Raw genomic sequence first — 23,334 nt, 5'->3', positions numbered from 1 at the left:
GGTCAACAAAAACAGTATCTGTAAGTCATGCACATCTACTTCCTCTCCCTGAGCCCTTTCATGCAAGCACCAGATTCTACAGCTGTTACTCCTTCATTTATGCTCAGATCTATTCTCTCTTCTCCGATTCTACCAAATTCAGGTTTTGTCACTCACCTGACTTATTACTGTAACACACCCTACTCTTACCTCAATCTATTCTACACACAAGAATTCTCTCTGTAAAACACAGAATTTATGTTTAAAACTCTTTAATATAACTACCACATAATGAAAAAACTGCTCTTAAAGCCTACTTCTGTGGACTCATCTGCTGCCATGGTTCCCTCACGTAAAAAACTCTTAATTTACCAAGTTATTTCACACCATCTATTCATGTGCTGCTTCCCAGACTTCAATGTTCTCATTCATCAGTTTGCTGGCTTAAGAATAGACAACTTTTAAAACTCAGCTCAGGCAATCCCTCTCCTATAGAACTTGCCAACTCTCCCAAAATTTCTCTCCCCTTCCATTAATCACACTACAGTATAGCTATTTATTTGCAAGTCTATCATTTTTATTTGACTGTGAGCTTCTTCGGAGCTATGATTGTGTCTTTTTTTTTTTTGTGTATCATTAATCTACACTTACATGAGGAACATGTTTACTACACTCCCCCCATCACCAAGTTCCCCCACATGCCCCATTGCAGTCACTGTCCATCAGCATAGTAAGATGTTGTAGAATCACTACAAGTCTTCTGTGTGTTGTACAGCCCTCCCTGTACCCACACCCCACATTATACATGCTAATCATAATGCCCCTTTCTTCCCCCCACACTATCCCTCCCTTCCCATCCATCCTCCCCAGTCCCTTTCCCTTCGGTAACTGTTAGTCCATTCTTGGCTTCCGTGAGTCTGCTGCTGTTTTGCTCCTTCAGTTTTTTCTTGTTCTTATACTCCACAGATGAGTGAAATCATTTGATACTTGTCTTTCTTTCTCCGACCGGATTATTTCACTGAGCATAATACCCTCTAGCTCCATCCATGTTGTTGCAAATGGTAGGATTTGTTTTCTTCCTATGGCTGAATATTATTCCATTGTGTATATGTACCACCTCTTCTTTACCCATTCATCTACTGATGGACACTTAGGTTGCTTCCATTTCTTGACTATTGCAAACAGTGCTGCGACAAACCTAACAGTACATATGTCTTTTTCAAATTGGGCTGCTGCATTCTTAGGGTAAATTCCTAAGAGTGGAATTCCTGGGTCAAATGGTATTTCTATTTTGAGTTTTTTGAGGAATGGCCATACTGCTTTCCACAATGGTTACACTAGTTAACATTCCCACCAGCAGTGTAGGAGGGTTCCCCTTTCTCCACAACTTCACCAACATTTGTTGTTGTTTGTCTGTTGGATGGTGGCGATCCTTACTGGTGTGAGGTGATATCTCATTGTGGTTTTAATTTGCATTTCTCTGATAACTAGCGATGTGGAGCATCTTTTCATGTGTCTGTTGGCCATCTGAATTTCTTCTTTGGAGAACTGTCTGTTCAGCTCCTCTGTCCATTTTTTAATTGGATTATTTGCTTTTTGTTTGTTGAGGTGCATGAGCTCTTTATGTATTTTGGATGTCAACCCTTTATCGGATCTGTCATTTATGAATATATTCTCTCATACTGTAGGATGCCTTTTTGTTCAGCTGATGGTGTCCTTGCTGTACAGAAGCTCTTCAGCTTGATATAGTCCCACTTGTTCATTTTTGCTTTTGTTTCCCTTGCCTGGGGACGTATGTTCATGAAGAAGTCGCTCATGTTTATGTCGATGAGATTTTGCCTATGTTTTTTTTCGAAGAGTTTTATGGTTTCATGACTTACATTCAGGTCTTTGATCCACTTCGAATTCACTTTTGTGTATAGGGTTAGACAATGATCCAGTTTCATTCTCTTACATGTAGCTGTCCAGTTATGCCAGCACCAGCTGTTGAAGAGGCTGTCATTTCTCCATTGTATGTCCATGGCTCTTTTATCATATATAAATTGATCATATATGTTTGGGTTAATATCTGGAGTCTCTATTCTGTTCCACTTGTCTGTGGTTCTGCTCTTGTGCCAGTAAAAATTGTCTTGATTACTGTGGCTTTGTAGTAGAGCTTGAAGTTGGGAAGCGAGATCCCCTCTGCTTTTTCCTTCCTTCCTTCCCAGGATTGCTTTGGCTATTTGGGGTCTTTTGTGGGTCCATATGAATTTTAAGACTATTTGTTCCAGCTCATTGAAGAATGCTGTTGGTATTTTGATAGGCATTGCATTGAATCTGTAGATTGCTTTATGCAGGATGGCCATTTTGACAGTATTAATTCTTCCTAGCCAAGAGCATGGGATGAGTTTCCATTGTTAGTGTCTTCTTTAATTTCTCTTAAGAGTGTCTTGTAGTTTTCAGAGTATAGGTCTTTCACTTCCATGGTTAGGTTTATTCCTAGGTACTTTTTTCTTTTAGATGCAATTGTGAATGGAATTGTTTTTGTGATTTCTCCTTCTGCTAGTTCATCGTTAGTGTACAGGAAAGCAACAGATTTCTGTGTATTAATTTTGTATCCTGCAACTTTGCTGAATTCAGATAGTAGTTCTAGTACTTCTGGACTGGAGTCTTGAGGGTTTTTTATGTACAATATCATGTCATCTGCAAATAGTGACAGTTTCACTTCTTCTTTACCAATCTGGATGCCTTGCATTTCTTTGTTTTGTCTGATTGCTGAGGCTAGGACTTCCAGTACTATGCTGAATAACAGTGGGGAGAGTGGGCATCCCTGTCTTATTCCCGATCTCAGAGGAAAAGCTTTCAGCTTCTCACTGTTAAGTATGATGTTGGCTGTGGGTCTGTCATATATGGCCTTTATTATGTTGAGGTACTTGCCCACTATACCCATTTTGTTGAGGGTCTTTATCATGAATAGATGTTGAATTTTGCCGAATGCTTTTTCAGCGTCTATGGAGATAATCATGTGGTTTTTGTCCTCCTATTTGTTGATGTGGTGGATGATGTTGATGGATTTTCAAATGTTGTACCATCCTTGCATCCCTGAGATGAATCCCACTTGGTTATGGTGTATGATCCTCTTGACGTATTGTTGAATTCGGTTTGCTAATATTTTGGTGAGTGTTTTTGCATCTACGTTCTTCAGGGATATTGGTCTGTAATTTTGTGGTTTCTTTGCCTGGTTTTGATATTAGGGTGATGCCAGCTTCATAGTATGTGTTTGGAAGTATTCCCTCCTCTTCTATTTTTTGGAAGACTTTAAGGAGAATGGGTATTATGTCTTCTCTATATGTCTGATAAAATTCGGTGGTGAATCCATCTGGCCCTCGCATTTTGTTCTTGGGTAGTTTTTTGATTACCGATTCAATTTTGTTGCTGGTAATTGGTCTGTTTAGATTTTCTGTTTCTTCCTTGGTCAGTCTTGGAAGGTTGTATTTTTATAGGAAGTTGTCCATTTCTTCTTGGTTTTCCAGCTTGTTAGCATATAGTTTTTCATAGTATTCTCTAATAATTCTTTGTATATCTGTGGGGTCCATCGTGATTTTTATCTTTCTCATTTATGATTCTGTTGATGTGTGTAGATTCTCTTTTTCTCTTAATAAGTCTGGCTAGGGGCTTATCTATTTTGTTTATTTTCTCAAAGAACCAGCTCTTGGTTTCATTTATTTTTTTTCTATAGTTTCATTCTTCTCAATTTTATTTATTTCTTCTCTGATTTTTATTATTCCCTCCTTCTGCTGACTTTGGGCATCATCTATTCTTCTTCTTTCCAGTTTCAATAATTGTGACTTTAGACTATTCATTTGGGATTGTTCTTCCTTCTTTAAGTAGGCCTGGATTGCTATATACTTTCCTCTTAGCACTGCCTTCGCTGCATCCCACAGAAGTTGGGGCTTCGTGCTGTTGTTGTCATTTGTCTCCATATATTGCTTGATGTCTATTTTAATTAGGTCATTGATCCATTGATTATTTAGGAGCATGTTGTTAAGCCTCCATGTGTTTGTGAGCCTTTTTGTTTTCTTTGTACAATTTATTTCAAGTTTTATGCCTTTGTGGTCTGAGAAGTTGGTTGGTAGAATTTCAATCTTTTTGAATTTACTGAGGCTCTTTTTGTGGCCTAGTATGTGGTCTATTCTGGAAAATGTTCCATGTGCACTTAAGAATGTGTATCCTGCTCCTTTTGGGTGTAGAGTTCTGTAGATGTCTGTTAGATCCATCTGTTCTAGGGTATTGTTCAGTGCCTCTATGTCCTTACTTATTTTCTGTCTGGTGGGTCTGTCCTTTGGAGTGAGTGGTGTGTTGAAGTCTCCTAGAACGAATGCACTGCATTCTATTTCCTCCTTTAATTCTGTTAGTATTTGTTTCACATGTGTTGGTGCTCCTGTATTGCATGCATGTATATTTATAATGGTTATACCCTCTTGTTGGACTACCCCTTTATCATTTTGTAATGTCCTTCTTTATCTCGTTACTTTCTTTGTTTTGAAGTCTATTTTGTCTGATACAAGTACTGCAACACCTGCTTTTTTCTCCCTATTGTTTGCATGAAATATCTTTCTCCATCCCTTCAGTTTTAGTCTGTGTATGTCTTTGGGTTTGAGGTGGGTCTCTTGTAAGCAGCACATAGATGGGTCTTGCTTTTTTATCCATTCTATTACTCTGTGTCTCTTGATTGGTGCCTTCAGTTCATTTACATTTAGGGTGATTATTGAAAGATATGTACTTATCGCCATTGCAGGCTTTAGATTCGTGGTTACCAAAGGTTCAAGGGTAGCTTCTTCACTAAGCATCTAACTTACCTCTCTTAGTAAGCTATTATAAACACAGTCTGATGATTCTTTATTTCTCTCCCTTCTTATTCCTCCTCCTCCATTCTTTATATGTTAGGTGTTTTATTCTGCACTCTTTTGTGTTTCCTTTGACTGCTTTTGTGAATAGTTGATTTTATTTTTTGCCTTTAGTTAGTATTTGGCTGGTCTGCTTTCTTTGCTGTGATTTTATTTTCTCTGGTGACATGTATTTAGCCTTAGGAGTGCTCCCATCTAGAGCATTCTCTTAAAAATATCCCGTAGAGGTGGTTTGTGGGAGGCAAATTCCCTCAACTTTTGCTTGTCTGGGAATTGTTTAATCTGTCCTTCATATTTAAATGATAATCATGCTGGATACAGTATTGGTTCAAGGCCCTTCTGTTTCATTGTATTAAATATATCATGCCATTCTCTTCTGGCCTGTTAGGTTTCTGTTGAGAAGTCTGATGATAGCCTGATGGGTTTTCCTTTTTAGGTGATTGTTTTTCTCTCTCTGGCTGCCTTTAATACTCTGTCCTTGTCTGTGATATTTTGGCATTTTAATTATTATATTTCTTGGTGTTGTCCTCCTTGGGTCCCTTGTGTTGGGAGATCTGTGGTCTTCCATGGTCTGAGAGACTATTTCCTCCCCTAGCTTGGGGGAGTTTTCAGCAATTATTTCTTCAAAGACACTTTCTATCCCTTTCTCTCTTCTTCTACTACTCCTATAATGCAAATATTGTTCCGTTTGGATTGGTCACACAGTTCTCTTAATATTGTTTCATTACTGGAGATCATTTTATCTCTCTCTGCCTCAGCTTCTCTGTATTCCTGTTCTCTGATTTCTATTCCAGTAATGGTCTCTTGCACCTCATCCAGTCTGCTCTTAAGTCCTTCCAGAGATTGTTTTATTTATGTAATCTACCTCCTGACTTGACCTCTTAGCTCTTGCATATTTGTCTGCAGGTCCATCAGCATGGTTATGACCGTTGTTTTGAATTCTTTTTCAGGAAGATTGGTTAAATCTATCTACCCAAGCCCTCTCTTAGGGGTTGTCTGGGTATTCTGGAGTGGACCAAATTCTTCTGCCTTTTCATAGCGATAGAGGCAGCTGCAGGTAGTAGTACGTGTGTCAGCTGGGAGAATAAAGTCCCTTCCTACTTGTTGGTCACCTTGCCCTTCTCCACTGCCTGTGTCAGTTGTTACCCGCACACCTGGAGCAGCCTCTGGATTAATCCCCTGAACTGCAGTGGGCGGGGTCACCATCAGGATAGCTCAGAGCCCTGCGGGTAGTGGCAGGCGTGCAGGATGTGCTCTCCTGAGAGAAGGGTGCCCCTTCACGCCTTGCCCCTGCTTCCTCTGCCTGTGCCGGGTGGCTGCACGCCGGGAGGAGACTCTGGTGGTTGCTGTGGGCGCATGCGGCCGCTCTCCAGCTGCTTGGCCGCTACAGGCAGGGCTGCTCTCTGGCTATTTGGCCGCTGTGATGGAGCCGCGCTGGCTTATTGCCATGAGGAGCCTCAAGGCTGCATTGCCACCCAGGGGGCTGAAGCGCCTGAAGTTCCTCAGGATTCCCAGCCTGCTGGGCTGAGTGTGCTGGGTCACTTCAGTCTAGCTGTGAGGCCCCTGTCCCTTTAAGACTTTCAAAAAGCACTCGCTTTTCTTTTGTCCCAGGGGAGCCAGCTGCAGAGGACCCGCTCGCAGATTTTACTTTTCCGTTTCTCTAATATCCAGCATACCATGTAATGTGTGTCTGCACTCCTGATGCGGATTACTAGAGCTGGTTATTTAGCATTCCTGTGCTTCCACTCCCTCCCCGCTCCGACTCCTTTCCTTCTGCTGGGGAGCTGGGGTGTGGGGAGCGCTCAGGTCCCACCGGGCTGTGGCTTGTATCTTACCCCCTTCGTGAGATGCTGAGTTCTTACAGATGTAGATGTAGCCTGGCTGTTGTACTGTATCCTCTGGTCTCTCTTTTACGAACAGTTGTATTTGTTGTATTTTCAAAACTGTGTATGGCTTTGGGAGATTTCCACTGCCCTACTCATGCCACCATATTCTATGATTGTGTCTTAATCATCTTTATTCCTAGCACATACCACAGTGCCTATATTAACTAGTAAGAACCAAATGGGCACTGAGTTGAATGTCTAATATGCCCTAATCACAGTCAGGCTTTTCTTATTGTGGTAAAATTCAAATAACATAAAACTTACCATCTTAGCCATTTTTAACTATACAGTTCAGTAATATTAATTACATTCCTATGGCTATGCATCCATCATCACCATCCATCTCCAGAACTGTTTTCATCTTCCAAAACTAAAACTTTCTTCACACACACCGCACAGTAACTCCCCATTCTCCTCACCCTCCAGCCCCACGAAACTATCATTCTTTCTGCCTCTATGATTTTTTGACTACTCAAGGTACTTCCTGTAAGTGGAATCATACAGTGTTTGTCTTTCTTCAATTGGCTTATTTCACTTAGTTTTATATCCTCAAGGTTCATCCACATTGTGGCATGAGTCAGAATTTCCTTCCTTTTAAAGGTTGAATAATATTTCATTGTGTGTACACACCACATTTTGCTTAGCCATTCATATATAGACAGACGCTTGGGTTGTTTCCAAGTTTTTTAACTATTGTGAACAATGCTGCTATGAATATGGGTATCTGAATATCTCTTTAAGACCCTGCTTGCAATTCTTTTGGGTATATACTCAGAAATGGAATTTCTGGATCATATGGTAATTTTATTTTTATTATTTTGGCAACCAACCATACTGTTTTCTAAGCAGCTATACTATTTACATTAGCAGCTATTCTAAGTGCACAAAGGTTCCAATTTCTCCACATTCTTGGCACACTTATTTTCTGAGGTTTTTTTTTTATATAGCCATTCTACTGGCTATGAGGTGGTATCTCACCTGTGGTCTTGATTTGCATTTCCCTAATTATTTGTGGTGTTCAGCCTCCTTTCATGTGTTTATGAGCCATCCAAATATTTTCTTTGCAGAAATGTCTATTCAACTCCTTTGTCCATTTTTGAATCAGATTGTTTATTTTTTGTTGTTGTGTTTAAGGATTCTCTACAATTTCTGGATATCAATTCACTATCACATAAATATGACTTACCAGTATTTTCCCACATTCTGTAGGTTGCCTTTTCACTGCTGATAGTGGGTTTTGGTGCACACAAGTTTTTAATTTTCATGAAATCTAATTTGTCTATTTTTTCTTTTGTTACCTGTACCTTCACTGTCATACCCAACAAATAACTGCCAGATCCAATGTTGTAAACTTTTGCCCTATGTTTTCTTCTAGGACTTTCATAATTTTAGTTTTTATATTTTGTCCTTTGGTCTGTTTTGAGTTAACCTTTGTATACAGTATTAGGTAAGGAACTAACTTCATTCTTTTGAATGTGAGTATCTGGTTTTCCTGGTCCCATTTGTTGAAAAGACTGTCCTTTCCCGCACTGAATAGTCTAGGCACTCACGTCAAAAATCATTTTAACATATATGCAAGGATTTATTTCTGGATTCTCAATTCTAGTCTATTGGCTTGTACGTCTGCCTTTATGCCAGTACTACACTGTTCTGGTTACTACAGCTTTGTAGTAAGTTTTGATATCAGAAAAAATATCTTCCAAATTTGTTGTTCATTTTCAAGGTGGTTTTGGCTATTTGGGGTACACTGAAAAGACATACTAAATTTTTGGATGGATGTTTTCTATTTCTGCAAAAAACACTGCTGGGATTTCAATAAGGTTTGCACTGAACCTGCAGATCACATTGCATAGTACTGACATCATAGTAATATTAATTCTTATAATCTATGAACAAAGGGGTATGTTTCTATTTACTTATGTCTTTCATTTTTTTCAGCATTGTTTTCTAGGTTTCATTGTACAAATCTTTCACCTCCCTGGTTAAATTAATTCCTAAGCATTTTACTATTTCTGATGCTATTATAAATGGAGTTGTTTTCTTAATATCCTCTTCAGATTGTTGACTGTTAGTATACAGAAACGCAGCTGACTTTTGTGTATTGACTTTGCATCCTTATTCTTGGTTGAATTTCTTAATTAGTTCTAAAAGGCTTTCTTGTGGAATCTTTAGGTTTTTCTAAATATAAGGAGGTTTTATAACCTTTATAATCTAAGGTTTAGGTTTTTCTATCATACAATCTGCAAACTGATAATTTTAATTTTACTTCTTCCTTTTCAATGTTGATGCCTTTTATTTCTTTTCCTTTCCTAACTCCTCTGGCTAGGACTTGCACTGTACTATGTTGAGTAAGAGAAGAAGAGTCAGAATCCTTGCCTTGTTCCTGATCCTAGAGAAGATTTAGTCTTTTACTACTGAGTATAATGTTCTCTATGGGTTTTCATATATGGCTTTTACTATGTTGAAGAAATCTCTCTCTCTATTCCTAGTTTTCTGAGTGTTTTTATCACAGAAAAGTATGGAATTTTATCAAATCTTTTCTACATCAGTTAAGGTGGTCATTGTTTTTTCCCCCTTCATTCTATTAATGCAGAATATCACACTGATTGATATTTGTATGCTGAACTCTCCTTATACTCCAGGAATAAATCCTACTTGGTCACAGTGTATAATCTTTTGAATCCTTTCCTTTTAATATTCTTAATCCTTTTAAGAATTTCCTTAAACTGACTAGTCTTGTTGCCCACTTACCCTGCCCTTTCCTTCTCAGTTTTTCAATTACATAAAATGTTTCTATAGTTTTGTTTTCATTAACTAAATAAGCAGAATCAAACAAAAATTAGCATCTTTTTCTTGAGAAACTATACTAACACCAGGTGGAAAGAAACACAGAGGTAATAATAATAATAACAACAACAACAACAATAATAATAATAATAATAATAAACCTTAAATTCCCATGGTATTGTATGCTATAAATGGTACCTTAATTATTTCCCTTAATCCATACGCCAACCCTTTTAAGTTATTAACAAAGATGAGGAAACTGAAGCTTATACCATTTTGCCCAGTATCATTTTAGAAAGCAACAATTCCATTAAAACATGGCCCTACTATTAATCCTCTTCATTCAAAAGTTTTCATTAACCTTAAATGATAACACCACCCCATGTTTCTTGATAACTTCAGTATATATCTGTGTTGTATTTTAAAACTTATTGTGAAAGGACACATTTTTAAAAAATGGTGTTCTGTTCAATCCTCTATACTTTCACTATTATACTGTATCAGTAGGGAAAAAAAATACTGAGTCCCTGGTGGATCTAAAATTAGCTCATTGATATCAACATACCTAAGATCTCACAGTCCTTGCGGCTTTACCTATACATTAAGGAGGAACAGAATGTACTCCTACTGTACTCACTAGGTCATACATGGAGACAACAACTTTCCAAAATAGCTGAGTTTTCCCTAAGAGAAAGAAATAGGAAAAAAATATAATCTTATCACATACTCAAATGATATGATGTACACCTAATAACTTAGTTTGATAACAGCTTAACTCAACTGGAAGTCTACAATAGTCATACCAGGGGTCAGCAAACTTTTCTATGAAGGGCCAGAAAGTAAATATTTTAGGTTTTACAGGCCATACAGCCTTTGTCACACTTATACAGCTATCCAGCTCTGCAGCTATACACAATAAATAAAATGAATGGGTGTGCTGTAGTCCAATAATACTTAACAATACAAAGGAAGGACTGGATTTAGCCTGCAGGCTATAGTTCGCAACCTTTGATTATACTATCTTTGAGCTCACTTACTAATTCAAAAAAAAAAGGAATGAAAGGTTACAGAATGAGATAACTAGAGAACAAAATATATTATTCTCTATTCTTCAGCTAACCTTAAAACTTTTAATAAAATTTAATTTTTTTAAAACACTGTTAATTATTATTGATTTTAGGTTCATTAAAGATGTAATGGCATTTTTTAAAAAAGCACTTATCTTTTAGGATACATACTAAAATATTTACACATGAAATAATATAGCTGTATAGCTTCAGTATAGTTCAGTAAAAAGAGCAGGAGGTAAGAGAGTACACATAAGACAAAACTGGCCATGAAAAATAACTGAAGCAGGGTGATGAGTACACTGGATTCATTATACTATCCTACTTTTATAAATATACGTTCCAGTAATAAGAATTTAACAACATATCACTTTATAAACAAACTGGCAGATGATGAATCACAAATTTAAGTACATTTGTAAAATTAATTTTTTTCTCCAAAAGAAACTGAAGGGTTTCTCAACTTCAGCAATACTTTACATTTTGGGACAGGTAATTCTTTGTTGTGGGAGCTGAGCTGGCACCATAGGATGTTTAGTAGCATCCTTAGTTTCTATCCACTAGATGTCAGTAGTGCTTCCCCAACACCCCACCAGCTCTGACAATTAAAAATGTCTCCAGACATTTCCAAAATGTCCACCTTCGTTCCCACTCCCACAGCTGCACTCCATTGTGTAAGCTTCTCATGTGAACAAGAACTCTTTAGAAACACAGATAAATAGATAGTCCCATGTTGCGAGGTTTAGTGATTAAATTCTGAATCAGAAAGTATACTTTTTGTTAAATTAGGCAAAAAGCAATTTGGTTTTCAGCCTCTTGCCTGGTTAGTTATAATTAGAAAGGATGTGGTGTTTAAGTAGTTGTTGCTATTACAATTTGTGGATTCATTAAATGAAAACTGGGGTATTCAACTCAGAATTTCACTCCATTTCCCCATACCAGACCAAAACAATAACAAAAGTAATTGCCTTCCACTTAGAAAATACTAAATTTAAATCAAGTCAGTGTTTCTTGATACCAAAAAACCCTTTTAACAGATGCTGGGTTCCTAAATTCACAATCAAGAAACACATGACTGAAAAATTACTACTGTGAAAGCACAATCAAATCATATAATCTCATTCATAAAAACATCACAGTAATAAAACTCTGATAGTTTAATTGTATATATTAGATGTTTTAATTAAATTATAATTGTATATTAGATTATGTAGAAGTAAGCAATAATTAAACTATGCTGTATATTAGATGTTTATATACATCCAATATGCTAATTTGAATTCAAACTTTTTCTGGGCAACACAAAATTTCAACATCAAAGATGACCTATTTACATCTACACCAATGGCTCTTTAGAAGCTCTGCAACTCCTCAAAATATGTACAGTAAGAGAAAAAAGCAAAATAAATATAAGACTATCAAATATGTGTCTAAACTTTTTAAATCAGTAAAATCAAGCTAGTCTACCAATTTAGCCATCAGAAATTCAAGTCCTTCTCAAGCTTCCTCAAATGTGTGTCATCTGGACAAAACTTCAATATTCTGTCTAGCCTAAGTCTGAAAGAATTTGACTTATCTCTAAATAATTTTGTAGTTGACTAAAATAAGTATGATTTTAATATATTTTTAAACAATGAGGTTATAGTTAACTACACAAAAAGAAACTATCCTTCATACAAAACACAAGAGTTCTCAACTGAAATTCCAATGAAAATAAAAAATATTTCCCTTTTACAACAATATACTCTAAATTAAGTGTATATACAACATATAGGGATAACCATGCACTAAACTTTTCAGAGCTCCACATTAAGATCAAGACACAATAAAGACAAAACAAATTCTAATTTACTGGTTACCATTTGAGAAAAACTGAAAAACAGAGAAAGGCCTTTGAGGGTCACAGATCAGGAAAAATCTTGACCCACATGATCGGAGGTCCTCTCAGAGTAAAGGAAACCTCAATTCCTCTCTCCACTTAGGGCTATGCCTACAATATTGAGGGATCAACGGAAAACAAGGAATGCTTCAGGCTGTCTTTGTCAAATTTTTCTTCTCAATCATAAAAGCCTTCCTTGAAGTTAAATTTCAATAAAAACAATCCAAAATAAATAAATAAAAAACAACAATCCACCTTATAATATAGAAGTACCATTTCTAGGACATTTGTTTTTACTCAAAATATTTTTCCAGCTTAATTACCTCTGCTTCTACATCCACATTTTGTTTCAAAAGTAACTTCAAAATGTCAACATGTCCATTCTGGCTAGCAGCTTGCATAGCTGTGTGGCCAGCACATTGCCCGTTTACCTAAATAAAAAGGAAGGAGTAACACAAATTAGGAAAAGCCAGTATATACATAGAGTGTAGATTTTACTGTAGCACACTGTGTGATTCTAAGAAAATAATTTAGGTTGGTGTTCCATATATTCTACTACAGATCACCAGAATCTTTTCCATAATTCAGAGAGGGGAGGGAGGTATTTTTTTCAAAATAGATGAAGGCTCTATTGTCCAAAAAGCTATGAAAGAACTCTTTAGCCAATATGCAAAGTTGAAAAAAAGAAAGGAAGGGAGGGGAGGGAGAAAAGTAAGTTAAATTAGTTTTGCATATTTACTTATATTTGAATTATAAAATATCAGAACCTGTGTTTCAATGGAAAAGCAATAAGGTGAATGGAAAACTTTTAGAAGAGATATTGTCTACCATATAAATTCAACAAATATACCTAATACCAACTATAAGCAAACTATCATGAAGGATACATAATTAGCAAAATGGCTGTAAACAACTATTACGTTATAAAGCAATAACTTCCAACCTTTTCTTCACTTCAGATGTTGTATAAACGCCTAACTTCCCCATGGACATACTGAAGTGCAATTCCTTCATCCCACCCCATTCACTCCCATCCATAAGACCATTAAAGATGGTAGCCTGACCATGTGTTTTTATCCTAGTCCTCCTGAGACTACACTGAAAAGACAGCAAAATAATTTGAAATGTAAAAAAATATGAGGACAAAGAAAAAGGGAGAGATAACTTCAGAAAATGAGAAAAAGCAACACATTTTTGAAAGAGAGAAAGCAGAAAGGAGGTCTAAGTGACTTTACAGAGAAGATGACGATAAAACCTGGGAACCCCAGACAAATTCAAAGCCCACGTACGCAAGCACATCAGAGGGCTAACTAGAGGGACCCCAGGTGTAAGTGTAATGCGCAATGGCTACACTCTGGGCCCACTCCTCAAACTCAAGGATGGAGCGTTAGCTGCCATGAACCTAGTTCCTACAACAAAAAAGGAGGTCTCCTTCCTTAAACAACTGAATAACCAACAGAGAACAGACTCCTCCATGACAGCATTTGGAGACCCCACCTCCACACATGCTATCGAAATGAAAAGTCAATCACCAAGTCTTATCCAGACAGAGCTATCAATCAGTCTGCTTTTTAATATCTTATTCAGACATGAATGTACAACTAGGGATCAGAGATTTGAGGAAGACTTCAAATACCAAAAAAAAAAAAAAATGGGAGACAAAATAAAATAATTTTTTAAAAAAACAAGAAAGAAGTGATTGCAAAAGAAACAAATGTAGAGAAAAAAAAACATTGGGGGAAAAAACTTCAATTAGAGATGTTAAAGAATTCTTTACACCTAAAAATGAAGAGGAGAATGCTATTGAAAAATAGGAAAGCTAAAGTGAAAAAATTTATTAGAAGAACTGGAAGTAGGCAGACAAGGAAAAAGAGTACTATATTTCAGTGTTGTGAGCCTTAAAGAGTATATATATCCTTATATATTTAGTTGTGGTACAAACAATAATACCTCAGTAAAACTTTTGGGTGGAAGGTGTATCATTGTAAGAATATTTTTAACTGGAGGTTGGGTTGCATTTCTTTCCATTACCACCTTACATCTTACTAAAACAGAAGTTGTTATTTTCTTTAAAGCCTCAAGCCACAAAGATCATTAGAACTAGCAAAACAGAAAACACACACATGCTCACATATACAGGAAGCTATAAAGCAGACCTAGTGAGCTGTGAGGAGTACCTAGAAGAAAACCTTTTGCCAAAGTAACCAAAAAGGCTCAGAATTTATGACTAGATACCTCTAGACCAGGGGATAATGCAGGAATGGGAGCTAAACACAGAAGCACTGGTTGAGTCTCTTTAAAAAGCATTTAGATCTCTGGTTTATGCTACTCTGCACAGCTGAGCTACTGCTTCCCCCACTCATAGTAGCAGAAACCTCAGTTTACTGTTTGCAAAGGTTAAAGAGTCCCAAGGCTATAAAAACGAGCAACAGTTAAAAAGAAAAAAAAGAAAAAAAAAACAGCAACAGTTTAGGGTGGGGCAAAGTACTAAAACACCTAAGTTTTATGCAAATAGTTACATGCTGAATGCTGGAAACCCAGGCCATCTTCCCTTAATCAGCATTCATAATGTTGGCAGCCAGGCTTATATGCTATGTGTAAGAGAATCACATCAATACTCTACTCATATTAATAGATGCATAAAAAGCATTTAACAAAATGTAACACCGATTCATGATTTAAAAAAGGAAACTCAGTAAGCTAGGAATAAAAGGGAATATTCTCAACTTGATAAAAACATACCAAAAAATTACAGCTAACATACACTTAATGGTGAGAAACTCAAAGCTTTTCCACTAAAATCAGGTACAACATAAGGATGTCCCTTCTCATCACTCCTTTGCAACATTGTACTGGACACCCTTGCTAATGCAATAAAGCAAGAAAATGAAATAAAAAGTTTACATATCAAGAAAAAGACATAAAATTGCCTTTGTTCAAAGATATGATTATCTATGTAGAAAATCCAAAAGGATGGACTAAAAAACTCCTGGAACCAATTATAAGCAATTATACCAGGTTGTAGGATACAAAGTTAACACACAAGTATCTACTGCTTTCTTAAATACTATCAATAAACAAGAGGAATTTAAAACTAAAAACATCATTTATCACCTCCAAAATTTAAATATTTAAATACAAATCTAACAAAATATATACAAGATCTACATGAGGAAAACTACAAAATTCTGATGAACAAAATAAAAGAACTAAATAAATGGAGAGATACTCCATATTCATGGAAGACTCAATATTCTCAAGATGTCAGTTCTTCCTAACTTCATCTACAGATTCAATATAATTCCAGTCAAAATCCCAGCAAGTTATTTTATGGATATCAACAAAATGATTCTAAAGACTATATGGTGAGGTAAGATCCAGAAGAGCCAACCCAATATAAAGGAGAAGAACACAGCTGGAGGACTGATAATACAAAACTACAAGTCTAACAGTAAAGCTACAGTAATCAAGACAGTGTGGTATTAGCCAAAGAACAGACAAATACATCAGTGGAATAGAACAGAGTCCCCAGAAATACACTCTCATAAATACAGTAAAGTGATCATTTATAAAGGAAAAAAGGCAATACAGTCTCTTCTGCCAAAGATAAACATATGATGCTGGAACAATTGGACACCTACATGGGGGGAAAAAAAATCTAGGCACAGACCTACATTCTACACAAAAATTAACTTAAGTGGATCACAGACATAAATGAAAAAATATAACTATTAAACTACAAAACTGTAGATCATGTCCTTGGGTCATATCTAAGAAGTCATCACCATACCCAAGGTCATTTAGGTTAGGTTTTCTCCTATGTTATCTTCTCTCAGAAAATGAAATAAATTCCTAGCTGATGTATCTGAAGGTCTTGAGAGATTAGAAAAAGGTTTAGGGAAGAATTAATTATAACAATATTGATTACTAATAAATAAAAAAATTTTTTAACTATGCCTGCAGTTAAGAGGGACTAACTGAGAAAAACTACAAGTGAGCTTTCTGCAATGAAGGATACATTCTACATCTTAGCAGGGGTGCAGATTACATGATATGTAAATTATGCTTCAATAAAAAAAAAAAAACAATTATGAACACCAAGGAAAACAAAAAGTTGTATAGGGAAACACAATTTATCATCTCCATTGCTCAGATATAAATGTCATTTAAATAGTGACGTGCACAATTAATTTTAATCTTAACAAAATTACAGTACAATATAACCACATTAAGAAGTTGGAGGAGTGTGAGTGTGTGTGTGTGTGTGTGTGTGTGTGTGTGTGTGGAGGAGGCAGGATGTAAGTGGTGAAAGAACACTGAATCCTCACCTTCACAGTGAAATATCAAGAAAATTCGTAAAACATTAAAAAAATCAAGAAGTAACAATATGTTATTGGAAGACATGAAGTAAACATATGAAGAAAATCAGCTGAAAGATAAAAATACTTGCCTTCAAAGAATGGGAAACCAGGTTTGAGAAGATGTTTTTTATAACAAATACTACAGAACCATTTTTCCCTTTAAGTTTCTAGAACGTATGACATTGTTTTTAAAAAACTAAAACAAATTAGTAATTAAATGAAGAAAAATATTAAATATAATAAAATGCAATTCTCCTTGGCAGAATTCAGAAGTCTAACTCTGTTTCAAAACAAAAAAACACTGGTATTTAATACTGAAACAAACTGTGACACATCTCACAACCAATCAAGAAACCACTGGGGGAGAGAAGGCTCAAGATGGTGGCGTGAGTAGGCAGCAGCAATCTCCTCCCAAAACCATATATATTTTTGAAAATACAACAAATACAACTACGCCTAAAGAGAGACCAGAATATACAGTACAACAGTCAGGCTCAGCATCTCACAGAAAAGGGTAAGATACAAAGTTGCAACACGGCAGGAACCGAGCACTCCCCCAACCCGAGCTCTCCGCTGACACGAAAAGAATCAGAGTGGGGAGGGAGTGGAAGCACAGAACTGCTAAATAGCCAGCCCCAGTAATCTGCCCTAGTAATCTGCACTGGGAATACAGACACACATTGCATGGTGTACTGGATATTAGAGAAACGGAAAAGGAAAATCTCCGAGCGGGTCCCCGCAGCCGGCTCCCCTGGGACAAAAGAAAAGCGGATGCTTTTTGAAAATCTTAAAGAGACAAGGGCTTAACAGCTTAACGGAATCGTCCCAGCACTCAGCCCAGCAGCCTGGGAATCCTAAGGAACATCAGGTGCCCAAACCCCGTGGGTGGCAATGCAGCTTTGAAGCCCCTCACAGTGATAAGCAGCCTGCCATTCGTTCCTCCCCCACAGCAGCGGAGGAGCTGGAGAATGGCCCCACCCAGAGCAACCACATAGACTCTCCTCCCAGCGTGCAGCTAACCGGGGCTGACCCAGAGGCTGCAGCCAGTGCATAGCTGCCTGGCACAGACAGACAAAGAAAGGGCAACAAACGAACTGGCGCCATTCTCGCAGGAGAACACACACGGAGCGCCTGCCACTCCCCGCAGGGCTCTGGGCTACGCCGAGGGCTGCCCCTCCCTCTGCAGATAAGGGGATTAACTCAGAGGCTGCACCTGGTGTGCAGGTAACCGACACAGGCAGTGGAGAAGGGCAAGGTGGCCAGGAAGCAGGAAGGGATGTTGTTGTCCCACCTGACACACACCCCACCTGCCTACAACCACCTCTATCACATTGAAAAGGCAGAAGAATCTGGTGCAGTCAAGAATCACACAGATAACCCCAGAGAGAGGGCCTGAGGAAATAGATATAACCAATCTTCCTGAAAATGAATTCAAAACAACGGTCATAACCATGCTGATGGACCAGCAGACAAATATGCAAGAGCTAAGGGATAAAGTCCGGAGGGAGATTACAGAAATGAAACAATCTCTGGAAGTACTTAAGAGCAGACTGGATGAGGTGCAAGAGACCATTAATGGAATAGAAATCAGAGAACACGAAAACAGAGAACTGAGGCAGAGAGAGATAAAAGGATCTCCAGGAATGAAACATTAAGAGAACTGTGTGATCAATCCAAACGGAACAATATTCGCATTATAGGAGTAGTAGAAGAAGAGAGAGAAAAAGGGATAGAAAGTGTCTTTGAGAAATAATTGCTGAAAACTCCCCCAAGCTAGGGGAGGAAATAGTCTCTCAAGACCATGGAAGACCACAGATCTCCCAACACAAGGGACCCAAGGAGGACAACACCAAGACATATAATAATTAAAATGCCAAAGATCACAGACAAGGACAGAGTATTAAAGGCAGCCAGAGAGAGAAAAACAATCACCTAAAAAGGAAAACCCATCAGGCTATCATCAGACTTCTCAACAGAAACCTAACAGGCCAGAAGAGAATGGCATGATATATTTAATACAATGAAACAGAAGGGCCTTGAACCAATACTGTATCCAGCATGATTATCATTTAAATATGAAGGACAGATTAAACAATTCCCAGACAAGCAAAAGTTGAGGGAATTTGCCTCCCACAAACCACCTCTACGGGATATTTTTAAGAGAATGCTCTAGATGGGAGCACTCCTAAGGCTAAATACATGTCACCAGAGAAAATAAAATCACAGCAAAGAAAGCAGACCAGCCAAATACTAACTAAAGGCAAAAAATAAAATCAACTATTCACAAAAGCAGTCAAAGGAAACACAAAAGAGTGCAGAATAAAACACCTAACATATAAAGAATGGAGGAGGAGGAATAAGAAGGGAGAGAAATAAAGAATCATCAGACTGTGTTTATAATAGCTTACTAAGAGAGGTAAGTTAGATGCTTAGTGAAGAAGCTACCCTTGAACCTTTGGTAACCACGAATCTAAAGCCTGCAATGGCGATAAGTACATATCTTTCAATAATCACCCTAAATGTAAATGAACTGAAGGCACCAATCAAGAGACACAGAGTAATAGAATGGATAAAAAAGCAAGACCCATCTATGTGCTGCTTACAAGAGACCCACCTCAAACCCAAAGACATACACAGACTAAAACTGAAGGGATGGAGAAAGATATTTCATGCAAACAATAGGGAGAAAAAAGCAGGTGTTGCAGTACTTGTATCAGAGAAAATAGACTTCAAAACAAAGAAAGTAACAAGAGATAAAGAAGGACATTATATAATGATAAAGGGATCGGTCCAACAAGAGGATATAACCATTATAAATATATATGCACCCAATACAAGACCACCAACATATGTGAAACAAATACTAACAGAATTAAAGGAGGAAATAGAATGCAATGCATTCATTCTAGGAGACTTCAACACACCACTCACTCCAAAGGACAGATCCACCAGACAGAAAATACGTAAGGACACAGAAGCACTGAAAAACACACTAGAACAGGTGGACCTAACAGACATCTACAGAACTCTACACCCAAAAGCAGCAGGATACACATTCTTCTCAAGTGCACATGGAACATTTTCCAGAATAGACCACATACTAGGCCACAAAAAGAGCCTCAGTAAATTCAAAAAGATTGAAATTCTACCAACCAACTTCTCAGACCACAAAGGCATAAAACTTGAAATAAATTGTACAAAGAAAACAAAAAGGCTCACAAACACATGGAGGCTTAACAACATGCTCCTAAATAATCAATGAATCAATGACCTAATTAAAATAGACATCAAGCAATATATGGAGACAAATAACAACAACAGCACAAAACCCCAACTTCTGTGGGAAGCAATGAAGGCAGTGCTAAGAGGAAAGTATATAGCAATCCAGGCCTATTTAAAGAAGGAAGAACAATCCCAAATGAATAGTCTAAAGTCACAATTACTGAAACTGGAAAAAGAAGAACAGATGAAGCCCAAAGTCAGCAGAAGGAGGGATACAATAAAAATCAGAGAAGAAATAAATAAAATTGAGAGGAATAAAAAACAATAGAAAAAATAAATGAAACCAAGAGCTGGTTCTTTGAGAAAATAAACAAAATAGGTAAGCCCCTAGCCAGGCTTATTAAGTGAAAAAGAGAATCTACACACATCAACTATGATAATCTATATGCTAACAAGCTGGAAAACCAAGAAGAAATGGACAACTTCCTATAAAAATACAACCTTCCAAGACTGACCAAGGAAGAAACAGAAAATCTAAACAGACCAATTACCAGCAACAAAATTCAATCGGTAATCAAAAAACTAACCAAAAACAAAACTCCCGGGCCAAATGGATTCATCGCTGAATTTTATCAGGCATATAGAAAAGACATTCTCCTTAAAAGTTTTCTAAAAAATAGAAGAGGAAGGGCCACAGTAATCAAGACAATTTGGTACTGGCACAAGAACAGACCCACAGACCAGTGGAAAAGAACAGAGAGCCCAGATATAAACTCAAGCATATATGGTCAATTAATATATGATAAAGGAGCCATGGACATACAATGGGGAAATGACAGCCTCTTCAACAGCTGGTGTTGGCAACACTGGACAGTTACATGTAAGAGAATGAACCTGGATTACTGTCTAACCTTGTACACAAAAGTAAACTCAAAATGGATCAAAGACCTGAATGTAAGTCATGAAACCATAAAACTCTTAGAAAAAAATATAGGCATAAATCTCATGGACATAAACATGAGCAACTTCTTTATGAACATATCTCCCCGGGAAAGGGAAACAAAAGCAAAAATGAACAAGTGGGACTATATCAAACTAAAAAGCTTCTCTACAGCAAAGGATACCATCAGTAGAACAAAAAGACATCCTACAGTATGAGAGAATATATTCATAAATGACGTATCTGATAAGGGGTTGACATCCAAATTATATAAAGAGCTCACATACCTCAACAAACAAAAAGCAAATAAGCCAATTAAAAAATGGGCAGAGGAGCTGAACAGACACTTCTCCAAAGAAGAAATTCAGATGGCCAACAGACACATGAAAAGATGCTCCACATCGCTAGTTATCAGAGAAATGCAAATTAAAACCACAATGAGATATCACCTCACACCAGAAAGGATCGCCACCATCCAACAGACAAATAACAACAAATGTTGGCAAAGTTGTGGAGAAAGGGGAACCCTCCTACACTGCTGGTGGGAATGCAAACTAGTGTAACCATTGTGGAAAGCAGTATGGAGGTTCCTCAAAATACTCAAAATAGAAATACCATTTGACCCAGGAATTCCACTCCTAGGAATTTACCCCTAAGAATGCAGAAGCCCAGTTTGAAATAGACACATGCATTCCTATGTTTATCGCAGCACTATTTACAATATCCAAGAAATGGAAGCAACCTAAGTGCCTATCAGTAGATGAGTGGATAAAGATGTGGTACATATACACAATGGAATATTATTCAGCCATAAGAAGAAAACAAATCCTACCATTTGCAACAACATGGACAGAGCTAGAGGGTATTATCCTCAGTGAAATAAGCCAGGCAGAGAAAGACAAGTACCAAATGACTTCACTTATCTGTGGAGTATAAGAACAAAGAAAAAACTGAAGGAACAAAACAGCCGCAGACTCAACAGAACCCAGTGTTGGACTAACAGTTACCAAGGGGGAAGGGACTGGGGAGTGTGGGGGGGAAGGGACTGGGGAGGGTGGGGGGGAAGGGAGGGATAAGTGGGAAAATGAGGCATTACGATTAGCACACACAATGTAGGTGGGGGGACATGGGAAAGGCAGCATATACAGAGAAGACAAGTAATGATTCTATAGCATCTTACTATGCTGATGGACAGTGACTGTAATGGGGTATGTTGGGGGGAGTTGATGATGGGGGGAGTCTATTAAACATAATGTTCCTCATGTAATTGTAGATTAATGATACTACAATAAAAATAATAAAAAAGGAAACCACTGGGTGTTGGTATTTCCCTAATAAACCTAAAATGTCACATAATCTCATAGGAATATGATGTTTATACCTTACAACTGAAGATGTGACCTTCTTTAAACTGTCTAGGATACAAAGGTGTGGCAACAAAAGCCCTGGCCACAGTGGCAACAATTCAATGTGCCACGCCAACTACAACCTCTGAGCCATCACTGGACATCCTGTTGGTGCCAGTATGATAGCAATGGCAAAGCCAATGAATGGCCAAGCCAGTACCAAAATGGCACTTCAAATACAGCTTATGTGAACAGTGAAATCACAGCATAAATGATTAAGATTCACAAAATACATGTCATCTCTAAATTCATTGGGCGGGCTAGTTTGGATTAAATGTTTTGAAAAGAGGGATGGAAAACAGCTTTAAATTTTTACTAAAATTTATTTATAAGACATTATAAGATGACATTTTTATGAGAAAAATTAACTGGATTTCCCCAAAAAGACACTAACAACTTAAAAATTGTAATCTACATTTTGTCATTCATAAAACAGATCACAGTGTTAAATAAGAAAATGTATCTTTTAGAAATGCACATGATGACGTCTGATGTCTTCTAAAAATACCTCAGAAAACAAGGAATAGATGAAGTATATGTGGTTTAATTAATTCTTAATAACTATTGAAGTAATGTGGCAAAATCTTAATAATTGTTGAATTATAAGATTCATTATACTATTCTATTTTTTGTATGCTTCAAAATAATTTTTTAAATGCTCACATCCACATCTGGTCTTTTTAACAAATCTTCCACTTTAGCAACATCTCCATTGGCAGCAGCCTTAACTAATTCTTCATTGAGGTCACCAGATTCCTGGGTTTCAAATAATTTCTTCAAGAGCTGAGAGAGTCTTTCTGTAAAGCATCAAATAAAGCTGCTAACGTAGGAGGATCTCAAATCTTAACTACTAACAGACAAGCATTACCCACAGGCCTATAAAACACACTTTTCCTTCTTCATTATTTCTACCAATGTTAT

The 23,334-nt window shown here is 37.2% G+C and overlaps 1 protein-coding gene across 1 annotated transcript in view; it reads right to left on the bottom strand.

The window, feature by feature from the left end:
• MIB1 (MIB E3 ubiquitin protein ligase 1) overlaps nucleotides 1–23,334 on the bottom strand; it is a 120,377-nt gene that overhangs the window by 50,253 nt on the left and 46,790 nt on the right. The window contains exons 9-10 of the mRNA XM_036905783.2: nucleotides 23,077–23,210; nucleotides 12,808–12,915 (exon numbers count right to left, since the gene is read on the bottom strand). Coding sequence (XP_036761678.1) covers nucleotides 12,808–12,915; nucleotides 23,077–23,210 — 242 coding nt within the window. The remainder of the gene's footprint in view (nucleotides 1–12,807; nucleotides 12,916–23,076; nucleotides 23,211–23,334) is intronic.

Source organism: Manis pentadactyla, chromosome 6, assembly GCF_030020395.1.
Source record: "Manis pentadactyla isolate mManPen7 chromosome 6, mManPen7.hap1, whole genome shotgun sequence".
Taxonomy (NCBI): Eukaryota; Metazoa; Chordata; class Mammalia; order Pholidota; family Manidae; genus Manis; species Manis pentadactyla.
The sequence above is the reverse complement of the archived record's forward strand: the minus strand, read 5'-3'. Positions and strand labels throughout refer to the sequence as shown.